This window comes from Carassius carassius, chromosome 32, assembly GCF_963082965.1.
Source record: "Carassius carassius chromosome 32, fCarCar2.1, whole genome shotgun sequence".
Classification (NCBI taxonomy): Eukaryota; Metazoa; Chordata; class Actinopteri; order Cypriniformes; family Cyprinidae; genus Carassius; species Carassius carassius.
This window is the reverse complement of record NC_081786.1, coordinates 7,586,396-7,611,580: the sequence shown is the minus strand read 5'-3', so window position 1 is coordinate 7,611,580 and position 25,185 is coordinate 7,586,396. Positions and strand designations below refer to the sequence as shown.

At 35.6% G+C, this 25,185-nt stretch overlaps 1 protein-coding gene across 5 annotated transcripts in view; it reads right to left on the bottom strand.

Annotated features, from left to right (window-relative positions):
- Positions 1-17,683: 17,683 nt before the first annotated feature.
- The window catches only part of LOC132112561 (forkhead box protein N3-like), an 85,869-nt gene continuing 78,367 nt past the window's right edge, over positions 17,684-25,185 (bottom strand). For all 5 annotated transcript variants that reach the window (XM_059520086.1, XM_059520085.1, XM_059520089.1 and 2 more), the window contains exons 5-6: positions 20,431-20,539; positions 17,684-18,612 (exon numbers count right to left, since the gene is read on the bottom strand). In XM_059520086.1, coding sequence (XP_059376069.1) covers positions 18,144-18,612; positions 20,431-20,539 — 578 coding nt within the window. In that variant the 3' untranslated portion in view covers positions 17,684-18,143. The remainder of the gene's footprint in view (positions 18,613-20,430; positions 20,540-25,185) is intronic.

The window sequence follows — 25,185 nt, the reverse complement described above, 5'->3', positions numbered from 1 at the left end:
TTTACACTAATCACAAAACATTTCTTCCATGTTTTAATTTTGTTAATAAATCCCCTTTGTTTGCTAAAAAAAAAAAAGTTTTCCTAATTTTCAATAATTAAATGATAAATGAAATAAATGTTTTATGCCTTCATTTGATAACATGAAAATTTTAAATACACAACACAGAATTTCTGAGGGGGGAAATCATTAGGCTACTTTAAGAAAAAAAAAAGTTGTTTATACATTCAAATAATTAGACATGCTAAAACACAGAATTAGGTAACAATAAAAAATAGAAATAATATAATGAGAAAAAGTAAATATTTAAAGGGCCCTAAACTTGTCATTTTTGTTAAACGTTTAATAAATTGATGTGAAAATGTATACATTTCATGACATTGATTAATTTGACATGCTTTTTAATTGATAAAATGTTGCTTAACTTTTAAATAAGAGTTGAAAAAAGCAATACAAGCAATTAAAATGAAAAACAAAAACAGAATTTTGAAAAACTAAAAAAATACAACGGAATTTAGGAAAAAATAGAATGGATTTCATAGAGCCCTAACTATCACTCAGACTTGCTTTTTGTGGAATTACTGGTCGGTTGAGTTTGTGGCAAAACACCTACAGTGTTTACATGATGTTTATTACTGCATGAAATTAATTAAAATAGATGTTTAATTTCATAAAGTACAAGTTGATTTAAAAACGCACCTCAATTTTTTGCATTTTGTGTTTTTTCAGTTGAATAAAATACTATTTTTCCCCATATATTTCATCGAGGATTTCTTAAAAAAAAATTTATAATAAAAATCTAAAAATCTTGTCTTGTTAACCCAGTCTTGTGTCTCATCTCGTGGGATAAGTGTCTTGTCACATCCTTAATATGGATGGATGGATGGACGGACCTACAGTATAATATTTTTCAATTATTTTACAGTTTTAAAAACTCTGAGGAAAATAAAGTGGCTGGAATAATTTTACAGCATGACAAAAACAGGTGTTTGCTTCCAGACAGCTTGATTATAATTGAAGTGATTAAGATTTGTGTGTTAGTTTTGTTTTGCATCTGTCTACTAGCCAGATTATGTTGTTATTTTGAAATGTTTATGGTGAGGACAATCTCCTGCCTCACCAACCATGGCATTAACGATTCCTGGCTTTAAGACCAACAAGTTTAAGGGGCCAGTGAGGAGTCAGATCATCCACTAGCACAGAAAAGAAGTTCCTTAACTCCTGCAGTGTCCCCTACTGCGCCCCATCATTCCCTAAAGCCTCACCTCATGGAGTGGACTTACTGAGATGTCACACTAAAACTCAGCCCTGCACCAAAAGACAACAAAAAGTTATTTTAAAAAAAAGTGCCTACACCCCCCTGCTTCCCAAAAGTGATCAACTTCATGCCAAATTCACAAAAAAAAAAAACTTTTTACAGAGCAGTGAAGCTCACAGGAATAACACCATAATCTCCAGACGTTCTACCAGAAAATCCTGCTGCGCTCAGACTTCAAAGACATGGCCATCAGCTCCAAAAGAAGTAGAACGAGTAAAAACAAATATCAGTAACTAAATCCATGTATAGGTAAAGAGGTCAATCCACCACCTGGGACAGATGAATGCAGTAAGATCTAGCCATGACTCACAGCAAGAGAAAAGCTCCATGTTATTCACATACCTGTACAAAACATCAAAAACACTGCCGCCACCGCCACCTCCACATGCTTTTCACAGCAGTTTGATTTATCATCCCCTGAGGAACTGAACACCTCTTACAAACATTTACCATGGTAACCACAGTTTCTGCCAAAGTACCATAGTTACTAGTAATTGCAATTACAAAAAAATTATTCAACCACCTTCATTAAAGAGCCGTGAATTAGCTTGACAAGCACAATTCCTATTTCAAATGGTGCATTTCCTTTTAAATTCATGAATTGATAGCAAGTGTTTGATTGGACACAAACCTATGCAGTGCAGCATGAGTCATCAAAATTTTAAGATCAATTTTTTTTCTGATTTCATAGGTTTGGGGGGGGTGGGGTAAACGATATAAAATAATGATGAAAAGATGCTAAAACTATCTCATATTAGTTCAAGAATGTCCCATATTGAGCAGCTTGTGTATTATTTGTTGAAAACTGGTTTTGGTGTTAAAATAAGTGACTGCAGATTCTTTAAAATCACTGGTGAACCCTTTGAAAAATTGTGAATATGCAGAAGTGGGGGCATACATGTATCCAACAATAGATAACCATGCATTATGTAAAATCGCCAGATTGCAGAGAGTGAAACAACAAAAGTACTGGGAGTTATTATAATAGGCCTAATTAAAATTATTTTTCACGAACACCAAGTAAGAATATTAAAGGTTTGTATATCACAATAGTATATACTGATATGATCGTTTCCTTTCATTGTCAACTCAGATTCATATGCTGAACATACAACAATTATCTGCTGTGATGTTATCAAATGAGTAAAACAGGCTTCAACACGTAACAATGGCACAAAAACAACTAGAAAGGTCGCTTTATCACATCAGCTTCACATAAAAACTTCTTCGATCTGTGTACTCGGACATTTGATAACTTTTTTGCCATGTATTACATATATAATGCTACCTATATAAACAAAGCACACGCGCTTACAACAACCTGTTGCTAAACTGGGAGACGCATAGTTTCACGGTAACTAATGTAACTTAAACATTTAACACTGAATATATATCTGTGAAAATATTACAAAGATTATTAGGCAAATTAAGTCGACGGTGTTGTGTTTAACCCAGCGACGAGCCCAAAAAAAAACAAGTGCACGGGATTATTTACATACCGATATCGTGTTGTTGAGTCCAAGCAGATTGTAGCTCTCACTCGCTCCCGGTGAATCTGGTCTAATGCCCCACCTTACTCGCAGCTGATTGGACAGTGAAAGCAGCGCTGTTCGATGCCACACCTTATTGTCACATGATTGGACAGTTAAAGCAGCGCTGCTTCAAATATCCAATCAGGTGCTTACCAGGTGGAGAACTAAAGAAAGTTGCCCCAAAACCCGTCTATGCCCAAAACGCATCACACCAGAGAACAAAAAGTGCGTCTAATTAAAGTTTTTAAATAATATATTAAATTAAATTAAATTATATAATGTTATATATTTCACTTTAACTTCAGTGTAATAATATAATTTATATTATTTATTATTATTATTTATATTATGTCCTCATTTGTAAGTCGCTTTGTATAAAAGCGTCTGCTAAATTAATTCTTGATAATTCTTGTTTTGTGTTGTGGCATGTCTGTGTGTGGCAGTTTTTCTATTTAAGACATTTCTGCACACTATGTAGGAATGATAAAATAAAACATTTATTATTTCAAAGTTAAGATGCATGACTTTTAAATAATTCTGAATAAACTGAGTGAGGTATCCATAGTTTATGTAAAACATAAATATCTCCTACAGGGGGCGCCAACGTTCTTATAAAGACTGACATTAGATATCGATTTAGATCAACTGTACGAGCCAAGGTTTTTTTGTTGTTGTTGTTGTTGTTTTTTTAATTAACGAAGTAATTATAGATTGACTTTTTTGAAACCATTTAATATGAAATACAGTATTAAATAAAAATAAAATGACAACAGGCAGGTTCGATGCATATCTTTTCTAATCGCCAAAATGTTTGTTTTCTACCTGAGGAATGACTCTTATCATATGAAACAGGCTACCTGACTCTTGTTTTCAGTCCACAGGTATCTGCCTGTATGATCAGGAAAACCTCAGACAGCTGTGTGTTAAGGTTACAGACTCTTTGAACCCATTCCTGTCTATCAGCCTGTCAAGCTTTGAAAAAGCCAGGGACCTTTTCCCAGGAACCCCGAGAGGGGAAAGAATAAGAAGGTGAAAAAAGTAAACACAAAACAACTTTCAAGTCACCACATCCGTCAGTGAAAGGAAAGCTTTATTTTTAGCATTAGCAGCGGGGTGATTTCTGGCACTCTGTACGTGAAATGGCAGAGACCCCGCTGAGCTCTCGGAGTTCTTAATGAAAGCGCTCGCTCAGTCTCTCACGCGCTCGGCTGTCTGCGTGTTAGCAGCGCGTTGCATAACTACTGGTGACGCCTGTGCCGTTTCTCACTGTTGCCAGGGACGGCGGGCATCTGCCCTCCTGCTTCACAGTCATGCATCTGAGACCCCTCAAGTTAAATGTATTAACAAAGAAGTTTGTTTTCAAAGTATGCAGCTCTAAATAAAAACATGATCAGAGGTAGGCTACTTTCTTTTATAGCTAAGCTTTTTTTGTGCTTTATTTATTCAGTTGTGTTTTATTTCATTTTTAACATTATTTAGTTTTTTCTAAACTTAGAAGAAAAAATATAGATGCAAAAGGAGAATTAATAACTAATACTGAAAATGAGTAGGATAGCCCATAATATATATAGACTATTACTGAGCTTTAAAGTTAAAAATAAATATAAAATAACTACTGTATAAGATATTTAATAGTTTATAATAGCAATAGCCTAGTTAAAAAGTTTAGTGTCAGTTTTTTATTTTTTATTTTATGAATACTTTTGTTCAGCGAGGACATATTAAATTGATCAAAATTTACAGTACAGAAATAATGTTGCAAAATACTTTTTCAAATAAGTTTTATGTCTTTATTATTATTATTATTATTACATTTTTTTACATTTTATTCATCATAGAATCCTGTTTTCAAGGATGATTTTATAAATATAGATTAATATAAATCATTTTAATAAATATAAATAATACACAATAAACTACACAGAAACTGGAGACATTTATGCTAAATGAATAAATGTAATTTAGACTTAATTAATTTAGTAATGTAATTGAGACTCAGTGTTAAGACAGATTTGGATTTGAAACCTGATGATGTGATTTTGTGTGAGCAGATTTATTTTTTTAGACTTAAGCAGACGTGAAATTCTGAAAGCATAAGTATGAGATGGGATTAGTTTTTTTAATTTATTTTTTAATTGATACTTTTGATCAGCAAGTACACATTAAATTGATAAAAATGTACAGTAAATACATAATGTTGCAAATACATAAAAAATATATGTATTTATTTATTTTTATGTTTACATTCTATTCATCAGAGAATCCCCAAAAAATGTATTATGGTTTCCATAAAAATACTAAGTAGCACAATTTTTATTTTTTAAAATATAAATTAATATAAACGATTTTATTAAATATATATATATATATATATGTGTGTGTGTGTGTGTGTGTGTGTGTTATAATATAATAAAAATATTATTATATTATATATATATATATATATATATATATATATATATATATATATATATATATATATAATTATAATAAAAATATAACAAATGTACTAAATGTACAAAAAATTTTTAAAGACAATATTTTTGTAATTTGAAGTATAGTATATTATAGCATAATACCATTATGTGTCGATATATCACATATCTTATCATTTCAGACTTTCCAAGGGGAAGAAAAAACACTAAAGAATGTTTTTCCAAATGGTTCTAAAAACACTTTTTTATATAAAGTGCTTCATTTTTTATGCTAATGGCACTTGGATGAGGCATGTTGTAAGAGCAGACCCAGAATAGTCAGTCTGCTCTCTGGCACATGTGTCTTGGGAGTCAAGGTGAGAGGGAGGACCGTTCACACGCTTCCTCTCATCCATTCCACGTGCTGGTGATTTATCCCCTCTGGTTTTCATCGCAATTAATATGCCCAGGGCTTTGGTGCATTAATCTTTTCTTCCATCTCATTCTCTCTCTCTCTCTCTCTCTCTCTCTCTCTCTCTCTCTCTCTCTCTCTCTATCGCATAGAGACACTGAGTTCAGTCTTGCTTTTCTCTTGTCATAGAGAAATGATGAGGACATCATTGACTAGCCAGGGCGCTGATACTGTTACAGTATTAAATCTCATATGACATTACATCCAATTTGTGTGGATCAGGGACGCAACCCTGGCCTTCCCTTCATATTTACATCTACTTGCCAGAATGTCTCTCACAAACAATGTCAATAACCGAATCCCAAGCTGGCAGAACATATCAGAGAGATTTTATGCCACTCTCCTTGTGAAGTTTAATTCAAATGTTGATCTAATAGATCTCATGCTTGTTTCTGATCCACATCAGTCCACACAGGCCTTTAAAATCTGATGAATTCATCAGTTCTCCAAGGAGGAATAAACCTGTCCAGTTAAATGAGATTGCAAGAGTAGCTGTGCATCTGGATCCAAATGAATCTGTCGGACAGACTAATTTTATAATGGCAGTCTCGATCAGAGCAGCTGCAGCCCTTCGCCAAGACACATTAATTCTCTAAATATGTTCTCAATGAACTCGTAGCGAATCAATGGGGTCTATTCTGTCTGCAGGTGGCTGCGGCGTACAAAGCTGACTAATAGGCGGGTTTGATTGCTACACCGGGTGGAAAATTATCGATAGATCCAAGTGCTTATCTAGTGGTCCATGCGCCTTCGACTTCACCTCAAATTTTAAAATGCCCCTTCCAATATGGTTAATTTCCTTTCAAAGCAAGTTACTCAATACACAACAAACTACACGGGAAATGGTGACTCAGATTTGGATCTGAAACCTGATGTAATTTATGGAAATTTATTTATGCTGAAGTGAGCAGTCTTAAACAGACCAATGTAAACTTCAGGCTTAACCCAAAGCATAATTATGGGACAGGATCACACAATTTTGGGACTAAACAATGGCAGATGGGAGGGTGGATGTTTGAAAATAGTGTTATCAATTCCAGTTGGTGCCACTTTTAGACTAAAAATTATATTCACAAATTTATAATTATTATCACAAACTTTACTTCCGTAATGTTACATATTTCCAATGTTATTGGTCATTATATATTCTAGTTCAAAAGTTTGGTAGGATTTTATATATATATATATATATATATACAACCCGAATTCCGGAAAAGTTGGGACGTTTTTTAAATTTTAATAAAATGAAAACTAAAAGACTTTCAAATCACATGAGCCAATATTTTATTCACAATTGAACATAGATAACATAGCAAATGTTTAAACTGAGAAAGTTTACAATTTTATGCACAAAATGAGCTCATTTCAATTTTGATTTCTGCTACAGGTCTCAAAATAGTTGGGACGGGGCATGTTTACCATGGTGTAGTATCTCCTTTTCTTTTCAAAACAGTTTGAAGAAGTCTGGGCATTGAGGCTATGAGTTGCTGGAGTTTTGCTGTTGGAATTTGGTCCCATTCTTGCCTTATATAGATTTCCAGCTGCTGAAGAGTTCGTGGTCGTCTTTGACGTATTTTTTGTTTAATGATGCGCCAAATGTTCTCTATAGGTGAAAGATCTGGACTGCAGGCAGGCCAGGTTAGCACCCGGACTCTTCTACGACGAAGCCATGCTGTTGTTATAGCTGCAGTATGTGGTTTTGCATTGTCCTGCTGAAATAAACAAGGCCTTCCCTGAAATAGACGTTGTTTGGAGGGAAGCATATGTTGCTCTAAAACCTTTATATACCTTTCAGCATTCACAGAGCCTTCCAAAACATGCAAGCTGCCCATACCGTATGCACTTATGCACCCCCATACCATCAGAGATGCTGGCTTTTGAACTGAACGCTTATAACATGCTGGATGGTCTCCCTCCTCTTTAGCCCGGAGGACACGGCGTCCGTGATTTCCAACAAGAATGTCAAATTTGGACTCGTCTGACCATAAAACACTATTCCACTTTGAAATAGTCAATTTTAAATGAGCCTTGGCCCACAGGACACGACGGCGCTTCTGGACCATGTTCACATATGGCTTCCTTTTTGCATGATAGAGCTTTAGTTGGCATCTGCTGATGGCACGGTGGATTGTGTTTACCGACAGTGGTTTCTGAAAGTATTCCTGGGCCCATTTAGTAATGTCATTGACACAATCATGCCGATGAGTGATGCAGTGTCGTCTGAGAGCCCGAAGACCACGGGCATCCAATAAAGGTCTCCGGCCTTGTCCCTTACGCACAGAGATTTCTCCAGTTTCTCTGAATCTTTTGATGATGTTATGCACTGTAGATGATGAGATTTGCAAAGCCTTTGCAATTTGACATTGAGGAACATTGTTTTTAAAGTTTTCCACAATTTTTTTACGCAGTCTTTCACAGATTGGAGAGCCTCTGCCCATCTTTACTTCTGAGAGACTCTGCTTCTCTAAGACAAAGCTTTTATAGCTAATCATGTTACAGACCTGATATCAATTAACTTAATTAATCACTAGATGTTCTCCCAGCTGAATCTTTTCAAAACTGCTTGCTTTTTTAGCCATTTGTTGCCCCCGTGCCAACTTTTTTGAGACCTGTAGCAGGCATTAAATTTTAAATGAGCTAATTAAGTGGATAAAAGTGTAAAATTTCTCAGTTTAAACATTTGCTACGTTATCTATGTTCTATTGTGAATAAAATATTGGCTCATGTGATTTGAAATTCCTTTAGTTTTCATTTTATTAAAATTTAAAAAACGTCCCAACTTTTCCGGAATTCGGGTTGTATATATATATATTTTTTTTTGAAAGAATGCACACCAATGCTACATTTATGTGATCAGAAATAAAGTAACATAGTAAAATATTACAATTTAAAATAACTGTTTTCTATTTTAATATATTTTGAAATACAATTTATTCATTTGATGGCAAAGCTGAGATTTCAGAATCATTACTCTAGTCTTCAGTGTCATAGGATCCTTCAGAAATCATTCTAATATGCTGATTTTAAAGTAAGCCATTTTCTGTCAATGTATAGAGAATTGAAATGAGACTTACGGTTCATTAACCTGCGGTAGGGAAATAGCGAGAAGAATAAGAGCAGTAAACGGTAAAATGGTTTGTACTTCAAACCACTGTGTTCATAATTAGGATAATAAATTAAAATAATATGGTAAGACCCATCAATCTGCAAAATGAGGTGTTTTGTACAGCTAAAATTGCTGCAAGCGGAAGCCAGACACATTCAATTTACGAATGGCCATGCCTGCTCTTATGGGAAAGATAAGGTGGATACTCAAGAAACATTCCTTATTATTATCAATGATTACGTTTACATGGGCATCAGTGATCAAATTATTTACCTTTTTCTAAATAACACAATATTATGATTAAGGTGTTTACATGAGTTGCTTTTAGAATATTCCTTTCATGTTACCATCTTACATGATTGTAGCCTACATAGATCGATTAATGACACACGTGAGTACATCCCCACGCGACACCATCCGACATCCCCTCCAGAATGTCACGTATCTTTATAGTAATTTTACAAAAGCTTCAACTGCAGTAAATTATCTGTCATACTTATGTGCAAACAGTCGACAACGATGTTGAAGCTGTACTCTTTTGTTTGCCGTCAAATGGTTGACCTGACCACTTCCGTGAAAAAAAGAAATCCGGCAAACAGTCCTACACAACAGTAATAGTGTGATTAAGGTGGTGTATACCCGTCTATACTGCATATACTATAAATCTCTATATATATATATATATATATATATATATATATATATATATATATATATATATATATATATATATATATATATATATATATATATATATATATATATATATATATATATATATATATATAGGATTCTTTAAAGAGTAGAAATCCAAAAGAACATCATTTATTTTAATTTTTTTTTTTTTGTACCAGTTGATCAATTGATGCATTCTTGCTGAAAAGAAAGTACATTTTAATTTAATTAAAATTTTTATTACACTAATTCACCTCGAGTCATATACCTCAAAATGACGTGCATGCACTCAAATAACCACAAAAATCTTCACATACATAAAGACTGTACTTTGTGCATAGCATTACTATACAGGAGATAAGAAAACATATTAATAGAATAGCTTTATTGTACTGTAGTGCAGGAGAAAGTGCAGAAAGTTAGTGGAGAATTACAAACTAGTTGAAGTCCATTCTGTGATAAAGGCCGGATGGACAGACTTGGCTGCTGATGGAAGGGCTTTCTCTCCTCTTTTCCCCAGCTCCACTGGCTCCAGCTTTCCCTGAGGTTCTTTAGGTGGACTCCTAATGAAAGATCAAGGGCATTAGCTGCCGTGGGTGCAGAAACGGGGTACCTGCAGTTAGCACGTTGGTTACAGAACATTAATTTTACCGCAGGCTCATTTGTAACTGAGAGCAGTGTGCGCATGTGGGCATATAAAAGTGAAAGGGAGAATAAGAGAGTGACAGAGAGAGACACAGGGACAGGGACAAGACAGATATCAGTCCTGATTTGAAACTCTCTCACAAACTTAGTGTCCAAAGCTGTAAAATTCATGGAAAGCATGGTGTGGAGAGCAAAAGTGGGAACCATTTAGACTGGCATTTCCATCTGCTTCGTCAGCACAGCCTCTGTGGAAAATGTCGGATTCATTACCTGCTCCCTCTTTTCTCTCTCTCTCTTTACCTTATGATTCACACAACTTTGGCTAGTTCATCTCTTAAGCCCTAAGCACATTGTGTGATTTGTTCTGTCCTTTAAAATTGTTCCTTGATTAAGGCAGACTTGGTAAGCAATGAAATATCTTCCATAGTCGGACTTTGGATTATTATTATCAGCATGTTTTTTTTTGTTTTTTTTTTTGTAAACTTATTATTTTTTTATGAATTTTGACCCTTTTAACCAATTTCAATCCATTTTAAAATTTCCCATTGACTTGGACATTGATAGAACATTCAGCATCCAACACTAATGATGTCATTGTAATATATCATTGTAACATTGTAATGGTTTCCAATAGGCGTCTTTTATACATTTATTTGCATGATGAATTGTGATTTTTTTTTTATATCCCTTTAACAATATTTAGACATTGAATTATACACCTGTTCATTTTCTTAATTAGTATTTTAGTTCTTGTTGTCCTGTAAGGTACTTGAATATTCTTACTAGATCAGTTTATTTGAGAAGTGTAAGATGTTTCAAATGGTTTCAGATAACATATCTTGATTTTATTTTCTTTATTTATTATTAAGCATGCTCAAAAATGTCACAGTTAAATAAACAGTTTGTAAATTAAGTTTTGTTATGTTAGCTTTGTTATCTATTATCCTTGTACATTTTTCTCAGGTAAATTGAATTTCTTTTAAATTTTAAAACCTGAATTTCTGTTTGTTTGTATTTTCACACCTTAAGGTGGCCCAGTAGTCCACAACACAACAAAAACAAGCCCCCAAACAATGGAAAAAAGTCACAACACAAAAAAAAAACACAAGACAGCTGCAACACAAGAAAATTAGCACAACACAACGGAAACACGTCGCAACACAGCAAAATTAGCACAACAAAACGTAAAAAAGCTGCAACACAACAAGCACTACACAATGGAAATAAGCCACAACAATGGAAACAAGCCACAATACAACAAAATTAGCACAACACAATGGAAATAAGACGCAACACAACAGAAACAAGCCTCAACACAACGAAATTAGAACAACACAACTTAACCAGGGTTTTTTACTCTCATTATAGATCGATGAAAGATATAGCAGTAATGTGTAATCATTCAAACCCTGGTGATTTTGTCGAGAGACCATATAGATCTGAAACACATGCCTTTGCTGATGAAGTCCTGGCACGTTTTGCCAGCCATGTATGAGAGATTCCAATTTCTCCTCAAATCCCTCGACTGTGCCCTCATGCAAATCAGGCAGATTAAGGCAAGATGTATGGACTTGCAAATGTATTCAAACATTCTTCCCTTAATGCCACAGATTTGCTGTAATACTCCCATATTTGTGTCTGACTTACAAAGACTGACAAATTGAAGGCACCATGTGGCATATTTGAATGGTTATTATCTCATAGCACATTAAAGAGTGCACTTATTGATTAGCGCTGGCAACGAGTGTCTTGGTTTCCTGCTACTTTGCAAACGAGTAGAAGTTGCAGTTGGAAAGTGTTAGGCAAAGTTCACACTACCACTGCATCCGAAAACTCTAAAATGCTGACTTCGGAGGCAGCATTCCAAAGCAGGAAGGCATCAAGACACGTTCAAATCCAAATTCTGCTTTACTTCCTGTCTCTGGAGGTACTTTTTTCTGATCTAATTTTGGAGACAGCATAGATGTATCCTTCGCTGCTTTTGATGTCCCACAATCCTGTGCGTTCCATTCTGTGATGACTGAGCTAAAAAAAAAAAAAAATGGCTTCTGAAAGTTGCGTTTGGTGGTCAGTTCATGTGTAAATGTATATTTCTGAATGACTTTTTGCACTTTTGATATTATTTCTAGCAGGAAATCAGTACTATAGTAATTAAATATTTGTTTAGTTATTACAAAAACTCTTTCTATTTTGTTGTAGATCATTAAAACATTATACTGCCTCAGAGTGGCTTCATGAGGTTCATATAGGGGTGGTGTTAGCGCAGTGGATATGACACATGCCTTTGGTGTGAGAGACCTGGGTTCAAATCCACTGTGAGACACCAATGTGTCCTCTGAGCAAGACAATTATGAACGATAAAAAATTGACAACCAATCAGAATTCATCCTGCTGTAACAAGCTTGAAAATTTAAACCGGCAGACAAGCATGCGCTTAGAATAAAGACGATATCATATGCTGGTGTGGACGAAAATATCGTTACCTTTATTGTTGAAAAACTTTATTGTATTTACAGTTTTTCATGTTACGTTCTGCCTTTAGACAAAAAAATAACATCCGGATGTGCTGGAATGAAAGCCACCTCACTTTGTTTCCTTGGCAACAAACACATGCAATATGTCTTTTGGAAGTGTGTTTTGGGGCTGCGCTCCGACTCTCGTGGGAGATTTCAGAGGAACACTAAGATAGATTGACTGAGTAAATGAAACAGCCTTTTGACTGCCAGAGTGATGTTTGCAGAGATTGTACGATGAGGTCACAGGCATGCCAAACTCCACACAAACACACACAGACAGCCCAAATTGAATAATGACATTTGTTTGACGTTTAGTTTTGTTTTGAATAGAATGTTCTCCGGAATATGTCAGTGTAAGGTAAAGGGCACATGTAACCTCAGCTCCGGTAACCTGTGCGTAACCCTTGCAAAATAGACAAACTCTGTATGTCTGTGTCTGGAAAAAAGCTTCTTGTACATTTTCAGTCTCTCTTTTCCTGTAGTTGCATAGCAACACAGGCGAGCATGGGTGTGGTGACAGGGCTCAGGGAGGCAGTGTGATTTCCAAATGCTCACTCTTTGATTAAGAATAGGCCACAGACTCCATCAGGGTTTATAAATGATGTGTATACAGAGTTCATTTTGATGAGCCTGGCAGACATCATCAAACTCTTTCAACAATTTTTAATGTCCATTTAATTTATGAAGATCATAAAATATAGTGTCAGTTTTGCATACAGACTTTATTTGAAAATGTAAATATTTACACTGTATCTTTAAGAATGTAACTGTAAGCAAAACCACTTATACTTTACAATCACATTGTTCGTTGAAGTCTATCATCTGTAAATGTGCAGTGTGGGAAGTTGGGAGGTCGTATATACTATATATAAGTACTTGTGTTCAACAAAGGATGCACAACAGCACAACTGTTTTTATCAATACTAGGAAGAAATATTCAACTGTTTTTATCAATAATAATAAATTTTTCTTCAGCGCCAAATCAGCATCTCAGAATGATGCCTGTTTGTCACTGATCACGTGACACTGAAGACAGGAGTTATGTATGCTGGAAATTCAGCACTGCCTTCACAATAATTAATTTGATTTAAAATATATTAAAATATAAAACAGTTGTTTTAAATGGTAATAATCTTTCACAATAATACTATTTATACAGTTTTTTTTTGTGAGCAGGAGAAACTTCTTTTAAAAACATTATGTTTTAATGGTTATGTAGTTTATTCCTACAATATAATGACATGTATATGTTTTTGATTCATATTCCTCATTGCAAACACATGTTATGGTGAAACAACAACATTTAGAAATGTCATATTATTAATTTGAATCCAATAGACAACATCGTTAACTCTGGTTTAGGCCATTTTTTTTTCTCTTTCTCTTCCAGTTAAACATGTTGAGTATTATGTGATTTTTTTTCCCCCAATAATATCAACAATGGATTTAGAGCTGCACAAAACCATCATGCTAGTCCAAAATCACCTTTGCAACTTTTTTTTTTATTGCAACTGGAAGACAATACATCACAGAAACTTGATGGTAGGGTTGGAGAAAAAAAAACCAATAAACTAAACAAAAACAAATAGAATTTGTCGTAGCAATGGACAAAGTGGTATTTACATTAATCGATAAAATTGTTGTCTTTGGCAATATGATTCAAAGTCAAAGAAAATATAGAGTGCCATTACACCACTATATTGACATATTAGCAGGGTGCACATGCCATCAGACTGAATATTTCATCACAAACCAAATGGACTCCGTTACTTTCATCTTAAACAACTCAAACACGTAACAGAATGGCAGTTAAAAGGAACCTTTCAAAAAAAAAAAAAAACAATGGGAAGAAAAAGAAACACTTCGCCCCCTATTAACATTTTTTTTTTGGCTGTCTCTTCTTTATGCTTTTTAACATGTTTCAAGTTCCTCCGAAAAGAACTAGAAAGGAAAAGTTCCGTAGTGAGTGTTGTCTTTGAAGGAAGGCAGTGTATAAAGGACTCATAGCTCTCTCTACCGGTTTCCCAGTTTGAAGCATATTGAACGGAAATGTGTTATGACAGATGTTTATAAAGACCAGCAGACAAGGTTATAATCAGGGTTATTTTGCGTCAATAAATGTCTAGCTCGGTTAGGGAAAGGCATGCCAACTGGAGACATCACATTAACACTCATGGGTCAGGTATAACATTCAACACGCTACAAAACATCGGGTTGAACCATCATCATCATCATCGTAAGATGAATGGGGAAGGCAGTGTGACTTCGTGAAACACAGCAATGCAGTGTGATATTAACAGATATAATGGAGAATATCTTAGACATGAGTACATGACAGAAATGCTACAACTTATTGAAGTGTGTGACAGACATATCAAGTATGCATCGTCCATTTTGCAGTGTATAGAGCAGAGATGTTCACAAGTCTTTGACTTGGAGTCCGAGTCAAGTCTCAAGTCTTTGGTCACGAGTCTGAGTTGAGTATCAAGTTATTTAACGGCTCGCTAAAAAGATCCCATTCAGAATCCTCATGTACTGAGATATTCCTATTTACTAATCTGTTTTATAGGCTACAGACAAAATACAGTACATGATCTATGATCTGCTTTGTAAAAAAAAAAGAGATGTTAAGATGTAATGTACATCCAGCCTTTTATGTTTTAATCCATTACCATGTTTTTCTGTAATCAAATTCTATAATAACTGTCCAATCTACCATGACACAGATATTACAAAACCATACAAATAAAGTATTTCTTTATGATATAAGTCAGGGGTATTCAATTAAAGTTCCGGGGGGCACGGCCTCTATATTTTCCAAGCAGAGGTCTGGACAATTTATTTAATTTTTTTTACATGTATTGTATTTTTACATTTAGATACATGTGAGGCCACGTGACAGATTAAAATAGCATACTTTTTTTTTTTTTTTCAGGGTTTAGTTCCTGAAATCTATTACTATTTAATATTTTACTTAAAAGCATTATCTACTAAAAAACAAAATAATCAGAATGCTCTCATCTTTAGCAAAAAAGAAAGATAACTAGCAGTTACAAAGTTTAAGTTCTATGCTAACCATCTAACATCAATTCCGGATGGATGCCGGGGTGCGGATGCGGTCCGCCTTTTGAATATCAGTTATAGAAGTATTTAAGGATAAAAGACTCTAAAATTTTCACGAGTCATTTTCCTCGAGCCGATTCAAGTCTGGAGTCATTTCAGGTCGAGTCTGAACTGGTCAAGTCTGAAGTCAATTAAAAATGCGACTCGAGCCCGAGTCACTAACTCGAGTGCCAATCTCTGGTGTAGAGAGTCATTACTGGCTTTGGCACTGAATCCTTAAGTTCTTTACTATACGTTAAAACAGTAAAAGTGCAATTTGGTGAGGTCGTGAATATATATACACAAACGTTTGCACTGAGCTCTGGTATCACTTGTTTTTATTGTCTATAAGTGCTTAAATATATATGCGTGGAGGCGTAAATAACCGTCTGACTGCCTGTACCGAGAACCACTGAATCAATACTGATGTTGACTCCTGAACAATGCTACATGTAAATATAGGAATAAAATCAACAAAAAAAAAAAAGTCTTCCAAAGTCTTGTGGAACAAAATGGAAGACCCTGAATAAATCACAGACATGCACATCTGGATTACATATGGAAGTAAAGCAGGCACGACAGCCGGAAGGGGACCGACACTCACTACGAACTTCTCCTTGATGACACGGACATTGACGTAGCGGGTATTCCTGGGTATTTGGGGCGGCCGCTAGAGTGGACCGAGACGGCCCGAGTCCCAGTCCTCGTATTGCAGAGAGAGTTTCCCAACAGTCAGTGTTTGTCCCTGAAGAAGGTAATTGTTAAAGATGCCTGCTTCAACACAAAGGTGATGAGGACGACAAATGGAAATCAAATCCGACAAAAACAATGAAAGAGACTAGGCCTATTGGCATATTTATATATGAAAATAATTCATGCTCCATGCTAAATACATTATTTACCTTACATGAACTTTGATTTTTTTTTAAAAACGGTCTTCTTTTATCTTTACAGAACCCATGCAACTTGATTTGGAAAATCCTGCTGGCTACATTGCTTAAATTAAGAAAGGAAATGGTCTAGTGTTCATTTTATACAGTGTTTATCCTGACTGGATGAAATTGCTTATTACATCACGAGGGTTTCAAAAAAAAAAAAAAATTGTAAAAACGTAAACAAATGAACAAACACATAACAACTCCACAGTCATTATTTTCTGCTATTAAAATAAAATTGGCAGGTATTGTAGCTTTAGCTCCGAGTTTTCATTTTCATTGTGCCGAAGAAAGAGTATCACCATCCACTATCGGTTTAGATAGAAAATATCACTCAATTTGATTGCTTAGGAAAAAACGTGACTTATTGGTAAATGTATCACTTTTGAATCCAAAAAACACTATGACTAAAGCTTATGGCTTTACCCTCATCCCAGTGAACTATGATTCATACGAGCCAAAAGAACAACTATGAGTGTTTTCCACACAATGCTTTAACGACCAGAGCATCAAGGGGAAGTGACATCACAGAAACTGCTTGAGGATTGTCTTTGGCACCGCCCTGTGCTTCTAAAACATCTTATATTACAGCAGAGATTACTATAACCCATAATTATCACTAACTCGCGAACTACTCTGACTGCAGAACGTGCTGCAGAACACAATTTGTTGTCATGTTTTTAAAGGATTAGTTCTCCCCAAAATTACAGTTCTGTCATCATTTATTCACCCTTATGCCGTTCCAAACACAAAGACTCTTCTGTGGAACACAAATGAAGATATTTTTAAAGAAATGTGAAATTTCTGTCCAGTTGAAAGTGTTTTCAGCCAAACCTCTGAGCTTCTACAACCAAATCTGAATGTTATAAACACTGTTTGCTTAATGTTTGTATGTGAATAAAAGACTAAATTAAATCTGTTCATCATACAAAGCAAAACCTTGGAATAAACAATTTAATGTATGTGGATTCTTTTTTTTTTATTATCTCTTTATGATCTTATTAACGTGTCAGAGTTTTGGTTGAATAGACTTTCAGTGGAGGGACAGAAATCTTTCAGATCTGATAGAATTTCATTTGGGTAAAACAAAACTTTTGGGGTGAACTGTCCCTTTAACTATGACAATGGGGCAGGGCAATTTTTACTATCACTTTTTTCTCAGTCGAATGAAATGTTTTACAGAATATCTTCAAAAAGGGAAGGCTATGGCTTTAATCTCCGTAGATTAAAAAAAGAAATCACAATAAAATGAACTAAAAGTGAACTAAAACAAAGAACCCTCAGCAAAATGTTACCTATAAAGATAGGAAAACAAAGTGATTGTTGATATTGCCACAAATCAGTAGAATTCACCTGATGTCCTGGAAAAAAATAGTAAATTCTATTCAAAGTGATGTTTTTTTTTCTCTTTATAATACAGTCAGTTCATTATTTTTGCTCTTTCTGCCCCTTTGCCGTCCGGTTGGTGATATTGTTCAAACAGGCCCTGACTCCTGCCAAATGAAGCAAGGATCCGGCTGCCTCCTTCATTTCCTCGTCGTCACTTTCCGGAGGCTTCTCTGTGCGCCTCTTCTTTAGAGGAAGAGTGTCACTGGCCACTCTCTGTTTGACTTTTGTCAAATGTTGCCGTTTCTTGTGCTGGGCCAGAGCGAGGGAGTCCACAGACCATTCCTTGGGCTCCTTCTTGATTTTGCTCTTGTCGTCCTCCTCGGCATCGCTGCTGGCCTCGTTGGCGTGGAAGCTCACCTCGCTTCCTTCGCAGTTGGCCTCTTCTTCAACATCCGAGCTGGAAGATTTGGCAAAACTGTAGGTGTGGTCCTCCTTGGGGTCGCTGTTGACCAGTGGAGAGTTACAGGTTGGCTCGCCATCACTGGTTATTCTGTATCCGAGTACTGACCTATTAACACAGACGAGACATGCATTAGTGCAAGTGCACACATGCTGTTCCTGTTTTACTGTGCAAGTGCTGAGTAAAACAAATGAACTACATGCGCTTGTTGTGTAATTATTTTGTGGAGCTGCTTGTAATTATACTACTATAGCAATTAATTATAATAATATGTGTAACATGGACACTGTACTGATGTTTCGCAGTTTTTTGCACAGATTGCAACAACCTCTGGAACACATGAATAAATTCATCCCATTTGTTATTATATAAAGTAAATCTAAAACACAAAATCTGTCAAGAATATTTCACCTAGGTAATATTTCACCTAAAATCAAAATAAAAAAAAGAATATATACAGTACATACACCACCATTCAAAATGTTTTTGAAGAAGTCTCACTAATGCTTTATTTATTTGTACAGAAACACAGTAAAACAGTAATGCTGTGAAATATTATTGCAATTTAAAATAATTGCTTTCTATTTGAATATATTTATGAAAGTGTAATTTATTCCTGTTATGCAAAGCCGAATTTCAGCATCATTCCTCCAACTTCAGCCTCATATGATACGTCAGAAATCAGAATTTTTTTGAATTTTGTGCTAGGTGCTGGTATGCACTGCAGCCTTCGAGCGCCTCATCTTTAAATGTTAAAAACAATTAAACATTTGTCTCTGAAACACACTTGAGCTTTGAAGCACCTCTTCATTTGGCCAACAACACAATTAATAAGCAAATTAATTGCTGGATTACAAAGCTCTCCATTTTTGGCTAAAATAATGTGATGAAAACAGCAAATAAAGAGAGTTGAGCTTTCTTTACCCTCAAACAGTAATGAAGTGTCTTTTAAGTGATGCTTATTTTGTGCTTTTGGTCACAGTTTATATAGCGGCCGCTCTGAGTGACAAAGAACATCCTGCTGAGCTTTGCAGCAATGTTAAAACTCCCTCTGTGGTTCGAAAAATAGTCCTAAGAGCTTTTCCACTTCCTCCCTCATATGTGCATTTATGATTCATAAATTATAACCACAGCACAGCAGGCTAAAGAAACTGCTTCAATAATTAATGCCTAAATGCAGTGTCACTCATTTTAAAGAGGCAAAGAGGCAGTTTTACTCCTTGGATTGTATGCATCCTGTCACTGCACGATATGTGCATCATACAGCATCTGAGAGCCTGAGCAGACCCTGTGTGGAAGCATATGGACAGTGGAGAACTGTTCCTGAATGCTCTTTTCATAACAGATGTAATTAGAGATATTTAACAGGTCTAGGCTTTTGAGCTTTCTGAGCACTAAGTTCTTATTCTATCCTTTTAGTTCATAACACATCTTCCATTGAGCTGCAGCAGAGCTCGGAATTCTTGATTCCATGACCGGGCCAGACCCTGAGCACATTTACCTTCAGCTTAAACATTTCGTTTAGATTTTGAGTGTGCATTGACACTAGCATGCAGTACCTGAAGGGCAGCCTGTTTCTGAGGCCAAGCTTATGAATGTTTCACTGCGAGACAGTCAGTCTGTGTATTTGGTAATGTCATAAAAAAAAGAATTGGTGTTTGTGATCAATTATACATGTCACATCATGCATGCAAGAGTACGGCCTTAGCCCGGATAAGACTTTGCGCTGATGTCTGCAATGACCTGGCTGCTCTGATCTAATGAAATGTGAGGAACAGAGCAGCCAGACTTAAGAGAGTCAAAGGGAGAGATAAGATATGAGCCAAAGCACTGCAATGTAAGCATGATTCCAATTGGCTGATAAATCTGTCAATCATGTAATGAGTCGGGAAATGGGCTGAAAGTGACCAGAGGGACAGGACTGACCTGACAGCAGCTGTCCTGCTGACAATGGGGTTGATGGGAAGGGGTCGGATTCCTGGGAAGAGGCCCTGGCTCATCATTCGAGCTCCATTCTGAATCACTCCCTGAGGGACTGAGGAGAGAACACAGATAATGTACATTAATGCAAACGCTACCCGATAACATATGGGAGCCAAAATACACAATGTAAACAATCCTCTTTTCACCATAATAGCAGATATACAATCTATTCAAAAGCGCCACACCATGTTTAAGCATTTAGAAATCTGCTTAAAATGTTTAAATTCCAGTTGTTGATGCTGCAAAGTTGAAATTTCCCTATAGTTTCAAATACACTCAAACAGACAAGAGCTGTCTGAAATAATCGGTTTGAATCAGTTAGGCTGTCTTTTAGAAAATGTTTTTTTATGAAAAAAATTCTAAGAGTGAAAATACTGTTTTCCAAGTTTTTCATATTCAATCATGAAGCATAACCACAAACCCTATGGATGATTATGGCTTTTCTATTTGACTCATAATTGGAGATTAAAGTAACCCAGACAAAAAAACCCTGAAAACATGAATTGTGCTGCATCTGAATTAAAGGGTTAGTTCTACCCAAAATGACAATTCTGTTATAAATACACACCCTCATGTCGGTCGAAATTCTGATCCTTTCTTCTCAAAGAGAAGAAATATTGAATGAACTCAGTATTTTTGTTTTCTTTGCACACAAAATGTATTCTCGCTTCATTAATTTTAGGTTAACCCACTGATGTCACATGGATTATTTTATTGATGTGCTTATAACCTTTCTGGGTCTTGAATATGTTAGTTCTGTCTACACTCTTAAAAATAAAGGTGCTTCAGGATGCCATAGAAAAACCATAAAGAACCTTTATCATATGAGGAAACTTTCTGTTTAACAAAACATTCTTAGTGGTGAAATAAGGTTATTCAGATCATAATTCAGATTTGGCTGAATTGACTGATTGGTTCTTTAAGAGTGTATGCGGGGTCAGAAAGCTCTCAGATTTCATTTAATATTTTTTTGATTATTTTGAATGTAGGTCTTACGGCCAGGTTTGGAATGACATGAGGGTAATTAGTAATTAATGACAGAATTAAAATTTTGGGGTAAACTAACCCTTTAAAAAAAATTTAACTCTGATTTTCATTTATTTTTAACAAAAAATTGCCAGGTCTCGTAAATCGGTCACTTGATTTTACAAGGAAATGGTCTGTTATTTGATTGCTTGAATTATTCAATAAAATGCTGATAATGCTACATGTAAAAAAGTGCCCTTCTTAAAAAACAAAAACAAAACAAAAACAATTGAAAGTCAGATTAAACCATTAAAATATGAGAAGTATGTTAAGAAGAAGAATCCAATTACACACACCCTTTAATAAATATTTATTTTAAAATTTAATAAATATGTATTATTCTTTATTACATATTACTTTTTCATGGAGGTCACACTCCACATTCAAAAAACTTTCATGCATCCCTGTTATGTGCATCAGTGCAGCATCCTCTTTTAATGAGGGTTAACCAAAATTAACCACAATTTTGGCGCTGCAGTCAAACAGACCTAATGGCTGCTGCCCTTTTCATAGTCCAACTACGGATCAACATATAGCTCTTTCTGGAAAATAAACCTGGACTGCTAGCAGATGGCGAACACAAAAAAAGGACAAAATAACCATCCATTCAGAATCCAGCACACTGATCTGGCCATTAGGCAGGAGCATTGTTGCCTAGGCAACCGTTCCCCTATGTATGCCATAGTCGCGGAACTCAACTAGGTGACAGCGAGATCCGGCTTCGAAGCCGAAAGGAACATCTGGGCTGGCTGGGTGCCCTCTTCACCCGCCTCTCCACCCCGAGGGAACACACTGCCATAACAAGGTGAAGTGATGCACTGTGACAGAGGCCGTCCCAGCTAACCGAGTGCACAATGAGAATTGACAGAGATGTGCGCCTCTCCACCAATTAGCGTGGATGGGCTAGCAAACTGAATAGCTAATGATCTCGCCCCATTGTAGGCAGTTCATGTTGAGCCATCCATCCAGGCATCAGAAACAACAGCAGGACACAAAAGCAAAGCGCATTCACAGTGCAGCCACATCAGGAAGGAAGCCAGTGAGGCTTTTGTGCCTGGGGATGTTCCCTCTTTTATGTGGATGAGAGCTGTTAAACAAAGGCGAAAAAGTGTTTGCTGGCTCAATAGAAAACAAATACTGATCTGTGATGGCAATGAATGCGCCATTGGCCGAGATTTTCTATGTGGCATTATGCGACAGCAGGTAATAAATAAAGAACCGTAGATGGTGACTTCCGGGGAACTGGGCACACACGTGAGCTGTGCAAACATCAGCAGTGATTCGGCAGCGTGATGCCCATGGGAAGGTGTCCTGGCGCTCTCACAGGGCCACTGCAGAGGCAGTAAGCACACAAATGCTATCCGACTGTTCATTCGCTCTATCTCTTGGTCTTCCTCTCAAGCGTATTAATGTCGGTGGCAGATGGCTGTGGAAACAGCGGCCCTAATGCACAATGCTGTATTAAAAAGCCAATTTCTCTCTAATTCTCTCTTTAACAACTGTATTCTAACAGGGGACAGCTGAGTTGGGTATCAGCGTAATGTTTGTTCCCACTGAAAATCTTATTCATCACTCGTGTTGTACGTCCATTTTTATGCCATGCAGACCTTTACTGTAAATCAGGGTTATGATAGTTAACTAAATCCATTTAAAATATTTTTTTATTTGAAATAAAATAAAGTTTAACTGAAATAAAATATTTTTAAAAACTTGTATAATTTTTACAATTTTCATTTGGTCTAACTGTAATAATAATCGACGAAAAGATGAAAATATAACAATAATAATAATACAAATGAGCAAAACACACAATAAAATTGCTAAAATGTTAACTATAATTAATATAAAATAAAAACTATTCAAAATATTAATAAAAACTTCTGTTTAAAAAAAGTTATCAAAAACTATACATATATAAAACATTTAATAATAAAATAAGAAATTTATTAAAAATAAAATAAAACAAAACATTAGGTTGGAAATAGTTCTTGTTCTGAAGCATGGTAGCAAACGTAAATCAAAAGTACTCAAGTCTTCAGAACCAACCTTTGCCATATTTGCCCACCAGGGGGGCTCATTTACAACAAAGCAGGCATCTAAGTGAACACTTAGTCCACTCACTTCCATATTACCTTATCAAAGTAAAAAAAAAAATACATTAAAGTTGATTCTACACAATAATGCTCCCTTTAAAGCCTCTCATCACTCAATGCTTTTTTATACTACAAAAGTTTGAGTAAATGAAGCCTGAGTTTTCATTTTTGCGTGAACTGTCCCTTTAATACAAACTCCTTCACATGAAATGTCACAGCAGTCAATCTGTAGATGAGTCGTCCTGACAGGACTCCTCCTTGGGCAAACTACACGTTCAGTAAGAAGTACCTTAAAAACGCTGCTTATACAAAGAGTTTCGGGGCGAGAGTGCTTTTGGCCATTGTTTTCTCACAATACAGCTGGGGGCTGCGTGATTCGTACATTCGGGCCTATGACACGCACCACTGCTTCTGTAGAGCTTCTTTTCTAACAAAAGCCAAACAGCAGGGACTCCACATCCTCTCAAGAATCAGCCTCCGCACATGGGCTCTATGGCCACTGGGCTTCTTTCTGTATAAACACCAGTGGAGGAGGAGGTGTACTGAAGGAGCTTTTGTATTCAGCTGGCACACTTCTGTATGAACAGGTTCAAGTAAGCAAGGTCAGAGGTCATGTAGAATGACCGACTAAAAGCTTGACTTGTATCTGAGTGTGATACAGTGAGAAAATCCTCAGCTTTATGGTTGTAAAATGTACCGGCAACACAATTGAGAACAATCCAAAAAGAACAGTGCTTATTTGTGTATTAGTATCAATTCAGCATGATGATCTGAGATGATTTTCAATAAAAAAATAAAGTCAATTGTCTTTTAAAGAGTCAGTTCAATGCTGAAACATTTACTCACCCTCATGTCACTCCAAACCTGTATGATTTACTTTCTTATGTTGAACCTAAAATAAGTCATTTGAAGAATGCTGGAAATCAAAAAGTTTTGGTCTCCATTGACTTCATAGTATTTTTTTTCCTACTATGGAGGTCAATGGTGACCAACAACTGTCTTATTTTGTGTTCAACATCAGAAAGAAACGTATACAGGTTTGGAACCACATGAGGGTGTGTAAATGAGGACAACATTTTCATTAAAAAGCTATGATGTCATCTCAGATGCACTACCATATTCCCAAAAATAAAAATTATATCCTAATTTACTCATCCTCAACCTACAACTAGGTCTTTCTTTCATCTGTGGAACACAAAAGGAAATATTTTGAAGGATGATCACTCTGCTCTTTTATAATGAAAGCAAAACAACAACAACAACAACAAAATCATAGAAGTTCCATAAAAGCAATTTATATTATTTATAAAATTTTAGTCTTTAGACTATACAACAGATTTTCTGGGAGGTAAATTTTTCTGAATAATTTAATATTATTTAATGAATACAAAATATTGATTGCACTATTATTTAAAATGTCTAAATGTATTATTATTGTAAAATTGAAATTAAAAATAATTCCTTTAAATAGATGTTCTTTTGTGTAAAAAGAAATAAATAAAAGTCGCACTGTATAAGGGTTAAGCAGCCACAAAAAAGGCATGCAATTTGGAGCCAAATGAAATACATTAAATTTAAA